The sequence below is a fragment of the Barbatula barbatula genome (assembly GCF_947034865.1).
Source record: "Barbatula barbatula genome assembly, chromosome: 5".
Classification (NCBI taxonomy): Eukaryota; Metazoa; Chordata; class Actinopteri; order Cypriniformes; family Nemacheilidae; genus Barbatula; species Barbatula barbatula.
In genome coordinates, this window is record NC_136769.1 from 22,766,016 (window position 1) to 22,775,711 (window position 9,696).

Genomic DNA, 9,696 nt, shown 5'->3' on the forward strand with positions numbered 1-9,696 from the left:
TAAATAAAAATAATTGTATTATTCATAAAATATGGGTAAAAGTAACACAAAATATGTTGTCCCAAAAATATCACAGACATGTGTTCAGTTAAGGATACGTTTTGTGTTACTTTTAACACAATAAAATCAACACAAAACATCACATTACAACGTTAAAAACAACACATAATGTGTTAAATAGGAAACACAAACAATGCATTAAAATAAACACATCCATTTAAGAGTGTTGTTTTGTGTTATATTGGATTTGTAATGGAAATAATATAAATGCAAATAAAATAATCAATGAATCAAGCAAATGTTCGCTGTTTTTGTTTGCATTGCAACAGGAAACGCATGATCTGTTAAAAACTAATTTGAGCCTTTAACAATACTCTTGACTGATGACTTTAACATTAACATGTCACTTCTGTCAAATATATACTGTAAATAATAAGCAGAAAAAAGATTCCAATTCTTACCTAACTGTCACGTGAATAACAGGAAAAATTATTGTGATTGGTTGACTTGAGTAGTCTGACAAGTATTTAAGAATCACCACAGAGTGCACCCGACCAAAGTCGTCATAGTTAGAGAGATGAAACTTCACTTTTGTTGACTGATGATTCAAAAACACACGAACAGAAAACTTTGATTTGCTGTTTGGAATCCAGACTCACTTCCAGGTTTGTCTATTTATTGATATATTTTAGGGCTGTCAATCAATACAGATTATACATTTCAAATCAAAGATGTTAATCTTTATTTACAGAAAAGAAATACACAGAAACAATAATACAAATTTAAATGTGTTATCTGTATAGTGAAACATACAGTGACAATTTAAAAAAGTGAGCATGTAAATGTAAAATATATATGTTTATATTTTACTTAGACGAAGAGGTTTTAATTATTTGGACTAATGCAGCATACGCGTTTATGAGAGTGATAAAGTTGATCTGTCTGGTTTTGGGGTGCAGGGCTTTGTAACACACGAGGGAAAGGACTGAAATATATAGTTCACCCAAGAATAGAAATTCTTCAACCATTTTTTTACCCTGAAGTCATTTAAAACCTGTATGACTTTCTGCTACAGAACACATGAGATATTTTGAAATTGCCATTGACAAAACAACATGTAGCCATTTTTCAACATGTAATATACATCTTAGGGGTCCACAGAATGTGTATCTGAAGTTTCAGCTCAAAATACACCACAGATCTTGTATTATATTGGGCCCTACATCAAGGGTTTTCAAACTTTTCAGTCCAAAATAAAGTTTGCTATTATTATTATTCCGAGTTTCGAGTGTAACATATGTTCCCTGATGGAAGAAAAGTAAGATCTCCAGTCAAACAAATGATTGGCTGAAAGAGGTGTCAAATAAATATCTGATATATCATTGGTTAAAAACGTAAACAAGCCTCCACGACGTGGAAGTGGAGTCCACGTGCTGGCTTCGTCACATCATAACGGTAACTTGCTGAAACCTCATTTAATCTGGAATGGACAAAAGAGCACAACTTTATATAAAAAGGCTGTAGAGACACTTTTCATGGATGTCGCTGTGAAGTGGAAGTTTGCAGTCAAGGGACATGCGACATGCCAGCACAGAAAAACAAAAGTAACCGACGAGCTGCAGGTACATCTTCCCTTAAGCTTAGGTCAAATATTCATTGCCAGACAATTTTTGAAAAAACAGAGTAGGCGATATGATGCACAAAATTGTATTGTAGTTGCGAGTACACCAGAGTCCTATGCAGTTATTCTTGCCTCACTTAATGCTGCAAAGTGTCCTCCTTTTTGGTGTTATGGCCACTATTACGTTGTCAGAAAAGGTGAGTTTGTGATGTATAACAAACGAACGATCATCATCATCAAGTTTTGTGAAATTAATTCAAATCTTCATAAATCCAGGCTGAGTTTGCCACGTTTAGCCTAAATAATAAGACAGATAGCTTGCAGACAAGCAGCCTGCCACTATTTTTTGGTAGGTAGGCATTAGGTAAAACTAAGCTACATGTCTGCTGATAGTTAGTTTCTCACATTTCGTTTTAGCAAGAAGAATGAATGATGGAAGCATTGCATCACATTAATTATTTTATTCTAAATGGTTAAATGCCTAAATCCTATCACTATTTTGGATAATGTTTGAAGCCAAGATGCCCACTGAAAAGAGGCGGATTCAGGAGAGATATTTCAGGGAGTTATGTTTTTCTGTGCTATTATTAGTACTAGTTAAGGTGATTGAGTGCTGTATTTCAGTGTTTTACTTCTTTATATATATATTTTAATAAAGACCCTGTTATTCTCAGTCCTTTAGCCTGTGAGGTTTTTTGGGGGGTGGGGGGTTGCCCTTTTTTTCAGGTCAGAGCAACTGCCCCTCAAAATTCCTGTGCACGTCCCTGATATCATACATCAACATAAAGCTTACTTAAACAATTTTTTCAAGTTTTGTTTCTTTGCATGATTTTAGCTTATTTGTTTTGTCAATTTAAAAACTATGAGGCATCTTCTCAAAATTGCTTTGTCTATTTAACAGGGAGAAAATATGGAGTTTAGAGGAACAAGAATAAGATCAGATCAACATCAGGAACAGACTGAAAAAATAAATCAGCTATTTCAAAAACTTCAACTTAAAGGCAGGAATCACAAAATGAGAGCTGCAGATGTTCTTCAGATAACAGCACATTCATTACAGTCTCACGAGTCTTGTGCTGAGGAGGAACTGGTTCAGACTTTCCTACAAAAACTCCTGATCATGAACTACAGAGCAAGAAACATTCAAACCAAAGAGACCAATGAGCAGCATTACACACAACAAAGAGACAATGACTCATCTGAAGATGAGGGGGATATCTTTAACAATAGATGTTGGTCTGGTTTGTCTTTTACTTCTTTCGACACCATTCACCCAATGGATGTTCAGATGGCAGTGTTTCATTGTGCTGATAGTTTCCTAAAGCAGCTGATGGTCACTAAACTCTCACAGTGTCAGTTTGCTCTTCCTCTCCTGGTTCCTCATCCTTTCACACAAGAGATTCTGTTTCCTCTCTGGACTTTCCGACAAATCAACAAGAGCTGGAAGATTACAAATACTGACAATGACATCTACAGTAGAGACCAACTAGGGTACAAAGCAAAAACTCCAATGGTGTTTTTCTTCAGGTTTGGCTCTGTGTCTTCATCCAAGTCTCAGCTGATGAACAGTCTGATCAATGAGAGACACAACACATTCTTCCACAGGAACTGTCCAGGCAGCAGCAGAACCAGACTACTGATGGATGGAGTGGTGGAGATCGCCTGGTACTGTCCCTCTGGAAAAAGCACAGATAAATTTACTGACTGTGTTGCATTCTGTAATCTTCATGGGGATGCAGGAGTCAGTGAGAAACAGCTGCAGATTTTGACTGAATTGTCTTCAGTCAATGTTGTTCTTCTACCACAGCTTGACAAGAATGACAAACATGCAACGAAGATTCAAAGCCTGTACAGAGACAAAAAGCCACTCATTTGTCTTCTTACTGAGGAAGAATCTGCTGGAAAGCTAAATAAAAGAATGTACAAAATTGGTCTGAAAGACAGAAATATTTCTGATGTTTCTGAAGAACTCAGAAGAGCTATAAATGAATGTCTCTCATCTTCAGAATCGGCTTCCATGTTCAAAGTCGAAGATGTACGCAAATATTCAGATATCAGAGTAGATGAGGAAGATGATGAAGACTGCAGAAGAGGAAGAGAAGCAGCACAGCAGATGATGAGTTTACTGAAGAATAAACATTTGACAGAAATCAAAGAATCTTTTCTTCCCTGTCAGGGGAAACTGTGGCAACAGTGGTGTCAGAAGAACAAAGAACTTCATCGACCTCAAGGAGACGAGTTAGAACAAATAATAAGTAGTAAACAAACAGAAATGAAGAACATTCGTGAACGGCAACACAAATCCCACACGAGTGAGTTTATACGGACCCTTATAACACAAATGAACTCAAATGGTTCTGATAGAATGTTTTTCCTCAAATGGCTCAGAATCCTTCTGGATGAATTTACCTCTGCTGATCTTTCTACTTTACATTACAAGTATGATCAAAAGTGGTCAAAAGTCTTAAATCTGAGAGAGAAGAATGACACCTCTGAACAACTCAAAGATGCACAAACAGAACTTGAGGGAATATCTTCAGAACTTCAAGCAGCAACCTTTGGTTTGGAGCACATCATGAGAGAGATTGGTCAGATCTATGAATCATGTTCATGTGTAAATAAGAACAAGCAAGGCCTGCAGCTTCACTTCTCTTCTCTGCCGAGTCTTGCAGCAGACATGATGATCTCTGGATTTCCACTGGAGCTGATGGATGGGGATGCTGCTCATGTTCCTCTGATGTGGGTTTCCGCTGTTCTAAATAGACTCATCCACAAACTGGGAGACCAAAGAGTCTTTGTGCTGTCAGTTTTAGGGATTCAGAGCTCTGGGAAATCAACCATGCTTAATGCCATGTTTGGACTTGAGTTTGCAGTCAGTGCTGGTCGCTGCACCAGAGGAGCTTTCATGCAGCTGCTCAAAGTATCAGAGAAGATGAAACATCAACTGAAGTTTGATTATATTCTGGTTGTTGATACTGAGGGTCTTCGAGCTCTGGAATTGGCTGGAAGGTCCACAAGACATCATGACAATGAACTGGCCACATTTGTTGTTGGTCTTGGTAATCTGACATTGATCAACATCTTCGGAGAAAACCCCTCTGAGATGCAGGAAATTCTCCAGATTGTTGTTCAGGCCTTTCTGAGGATGAAGAAGGTCAAATTGAATCCCAGTTGCATGTTTGTACATCAGAATGTCTCAGACGTCACAGCTGGAGAGAAAAACATGGAAGGAAGGAGACGTCTGCAGGAGACACTGGATGAGATGACAAAACTTGCTGCAAAAGAAGAGGTCTGTGTTGAAGAACGTTTTAGTGATGTCATTGCATTCGATGTACGTGATGATGTTAAATATTTTGCTCAGCTGTGGGAGGGCAGCCCACCAATGGCACCACCAAACCCAAATTACTGTGAGAATGTTCAAGATCTAAAGAAAACCATTATTTCACAAACCTCAAAATCAGGTGGAATGATGCTGACACACCTAAAAGATCGTATTAAAGATCTTTGGGAGGCTTTATTGAATGAACAATTTGTGTTCAGCTTCAGAAACTCTCTGGAAATCTCAGCATACAGAAAACTAGAGACAGAATACAGCAAGTGGACCTGGAGTCTTCGTAGTGCCCTTTTGGAAATTGAGAATAAACTACAAAACAAAATAGAAAGTGAAGCAATTAATGGGGTTGAAGAAAGAGATCTTCAGAGAGAACTGAAGGGGAAAAGTGAAGAAGTGAAAAAATCAATGGCAGAATTCTTTGAGAAAGACCCAGATAAAGATATCTTAATTCAGTGGAAAGAGTCTTTTGAAATTAAAATCAAAGAGCTTCAGGAGAGCATTATAACAAAAACAAAGAAGAAGCTGAATGAGATTCTTCAGCAGAAAGACCTGAAGAAACAGATTGACTCTCTGAAAACACAACATGAAAACACACTCTTCGAAAAAAGTAAAAAACTTGCTTTAAAACACAAAGATAAAAAAAGTGATGAAGAAACTCTGAAGAGAGAGTTTGATTTATTTTGGGAAGAATGTGTGAAGACGATTTCCACAAATACTTGTCCAATCAAAGACATTGACATTCTAAGAGATGTGAAAGATCTTCTCAGCGACATCTATAAAAGTGTCCCTGTACAAACCTGGAAAGACATCAAGGATATATTCACTGTGCAAAGTTATGTTGTTTATGTACAGTTAAAGAAATCCAGTGGAATAATGAACAAAACCGTCAATGCACTATTTGGCAATAGTCTGTCTAAAGAGGATGAAGCTCAAATAATAACATTAATCTCAGATGTTGTTCACCAAACAGACAAGATGATTGAGACGTTCAACATTTCAAGACTGGGCTACAACATCAGCTGCATTCAACAAATCACAGACTACATCAAAGCAACAATAATTGAACATCAGGAGAAACCAGTGAAATATTTGTTAAAGGGAGAATTTTATGTAGATTTAGTTTTTTCTATATTGAAGAGAGTGAACAAGACATTCACCGACCAACACAGAATGTTCATGGAAGCCAATGACCCTGTTATCTATTTAAAGAATAAGAGGGAAGAATATTACAGTATTTTCCAGAAATATTGTCAAAGAGCAACATCAGCTAACATTTTTGGTGAAATCATCTGTCAGAAACTGAAAGGACCAATTGAACAGAGTGCATACAGAAACACAGCCAGAAATGTAGCAGATGAAATGAGATCAAACTGTCCATCACTGAATGGAAACAGATCAAATCTGGAGAAACACATCCTGAAGAAACTGGCAAACGAAGAAGACTTTAATAAATACATGGACTATGTTCGTAATCCCAGAGAACACTTCAAGGATTTCATCAGAAATCAAGTCAGTCAGTACATTCGAGATCAGTTCAGTATCAGTGTTCAGCCCAAGATGAAACAGAACATTGAAGTTCTGCAGCAGAAGATCATAACAGCAGCACATGATTCTACTGAACGTGTTCAAGTGAACAAAGGAGGTGTGGATTTGTGGTTGAAGCTTTTCACGCAGAAGCTTTCTGATGTTCTTATATTCTCTGTGAAGTTCTTCAGTGGAGTGAAACATGATGATGTTGATGATTTCAAACTCTTAGAAGAAGTGATAAGAAAAGAACTTCCTTCAAAAATATCTGACCTTAAAAGTAAATTCAACACAAAAACGTTTCCAGTAAAGCTGGACAATAAGTTCAGACCAGATGAGATTTTAATTGATCACTTCTGTCAGTGCTGTTGGGTTCAGTGTCTGTTCTGTGCAGCCATCTGCACCAACACAGTAGAAAACCATCCTGGAGATCACAGTGTTCCTTTTCATAGAGTGCACGGTATTAATGGGATTACATACAGGAACACAACAAACTTGTGTGTTGAAATATGCACAACAGCAGTAGCAAGCAACAACTATTTTTTTCCAAACTCTTCAGACTGGACAGTCCTCTGGAGAGAATACAGAACAGCAGGTCCTGGATACTCTAACTGGAGCATTACTCCTGATCTCTCTGAGCTGGCCTACTGGAAGTGGTTTGTGTGCAGATTCCAGAGAAATCTGGAAAACTTCTACTATAGGACATTCAGTGCTAATTCCATTCCAAATGAATGGCAACGAATCACAAAACAGCAAGCTATTGCAAGTTTGGATAAAGACTTTTAATGAATATTTACCAATAAATCAAATATACAGACACACAACATGATTTACTCAGTTCCTTATCCTAATGTAAAAGTCATATTATGCACTGGTTGTTTGCATACTTCAATGTTAAATGACACAGTAATACATTATTATTAGGACTGTAAATTGAAACATTATAAGAACATTTATTTTCTGGTAAATAACTGGTCATTTATTGAGATATTTTATTTGGAATTATTTTACTTGATTGGACAATGTTGTAAACATTTATATATAATGAGTATAAACTCTATACATATTTTTTCATATTTTGTCTTGGGCAATACAATTAAAAATGTTGGCATCCAGCACACGTGTTTGAGAGATTCCTTTCAGATCTGGGATATGAACTTTCCAAAACATGAGCTGTTTTTAAAAAACTAAAATTATCACATCATTATTTAACCAAAACTCTACAAAAACTGATCAGTTGCATGAACACTTACAATGTGTATCAATATTTAATGTGAATATTTATGAAAAGAAAAATGCCATTCTGGCAAAAGGAAGAATAGAGAATCAGAACTGTAACTGACTCCCCAGTTGCCAGCCTGCTGCATTTTTTATCATTTTAACAAATTATGATGACCCAAGAATAATTAATGGTTATAGGAACATACAATATATCTCACTGAAGCGTCTTCATGTGTTCTGACGTATTTTCGTGTGAAATGTAAAATCGAATTGAAATATAATAGGCGTGAGATGTTTTCCACTTGATTGAATGTATAAAAACAGGCATTTCAATTTGAACTGGAACTTGCAGCAGACTGACAGTTTGAGGAGTTAATGGATTAATGGAAAGCCGTCTAACTGACATCATCAGAGATGGATTGCCCATCGGTTGCAGAACTTCCCTTTCATATTTTGATTAAAGAGGTCATATAATTTTATAAAAGTGGTTATTATGTTTCTGATGTGCTAAACTATAGGTGTTCATTTTTGATTTTCAAAAATGCATTATGTATTACATATTTCACCTGTGTTCATCTCAATTGTTAGAAAACATGCTGTTGAGTTCCTGGTTCAATGAAGTCCCTCCTTTCGAAACGCTCTGGTTGGTCAAACCGAGCCAGTCTTTTTTTATTGGTCTACCGCTTAGAGTGTGTGTTGAGATGTCCTATATTTTTTTCCAGGGGCAGGGTCAATGTATATTATGGAATTTATAATGTCACTAAAACAAGAAAAAGTTTATTGTAGTACCCCAAAAAAATGGGTTCTCTTTAAAAAATATATATCCCTTTTCTGTGAACTTTGAGCGCTGCGACTTGGCAGATGTTGTTTATTACCAAACAGCTATATTACTCCCTAATTGAGTTTAAAGAAGTGAAATTCAATCAGACCTCCCCTTTAACCAGTATAAGGGCACATGAAAAAATTTAGAATTTTAATAATGCAATATCGCACAAATCGGAGTGTGATATGCTCTACACGACTATACTTTGTACAGCAGTTTGACTGCACAAGTTAGCCTGGTCCTTCTTCAAAGCAGGATTTGTAGGAGGGATTAAAGTAACGAGAACAGGAAGAAACATTCTGGTTGTAAGTGGACAGGTATGTACAAATATTTTTTATTTTATTACATTAGTTTTACTGGTAAACCGTAAGATAGCGTAGTTTGTTTGTTAAGACTGCTCCAACATACAAATGTTATTTTGTCAATGTAAAAAATGAACGAGCCGCTGCTAAATCCTTGAATAGCTGCAGAAAAGACAGGGACGGGTTTGATAGGCCATTGTACCTGTATGGCAGGCCGCTGAGAGACATGTTCACATCAGCGGCGTTTCCTCCTTCGAGGAGGCAAGAGAGGCAGTGCCTCATCTCCCCCTTGAAAGAAATCGAATGAGAATATTATCAACAGTTAAGAAATAAAATAAGACAGGGGAATAAAACATATCTTGCTAAATATGAGATCAATCAACATGCACAACTATTTGCACAACGCTTGACAGAATTCCAGAGGGAGGCAGTGTTTTACTTGCCTCCTCTAAGCTCAGTCTCTAAGCTTTCAATATACCCCCAAAGCATGCGGTGAGTTTGAGTGGGGGTAATTGAAAAAAATGGAGAAAAGTCATGTGAGAGGAGTCAATGCCTCCACGGGGCTATGGTTGGATTAACACATCAGTGAGGTCATATCTCACGCCATGCTGCCTTCCTGCTCATCTTCATCATCAATTTTAAACTGCTGGCCCTAAATTTATTGAACTTTTAAACTTTGATTATTAAATTTTTTATATTTATCGGTGTACCTTTGAACCTGTATGATTCTTATCGGCGATGGCGGAGATATAGATTGTTGACAGAATATTACATGGTTTTCCATTCGACACCTTCCTGTCTTTGAGAAGAAAAAGCAATCAAATCATGCCTAAGATTGTCAATATTAATAAATAACCCAGAGGTTTTTTTT

At 36.8% G+C, this 9,696-nt stretch overlaps 1 protein-coding gene across 1 annotated transcript; it reads left to right on the forward strand.

Moving 5' to 3' along the window:
- Positions 1-556: 556 nt before the first annotated feature.
- Positions 557-9,186, forward strand: LOC306894030 (interferon-induced very large GTPase 1-like). The gene is made up of 2 exons (XM_079456249.1): positions 557-665; positions 2,523-9,186. The coding sequence occupies exon 2, from the start codon at positions 2,532-2,534 to the stop codon at positions 7,263-7,265; it is 4,734 nt and encodes a 1,577-aa protein (XP_079312375.1). The 5' UTR covers positions 557-665; positions 2,523-2,531; the 3' UTR covers positions 7,266-9,186.
- Positions 9,187-9,696: the final 510 nt, after the last annotated feature.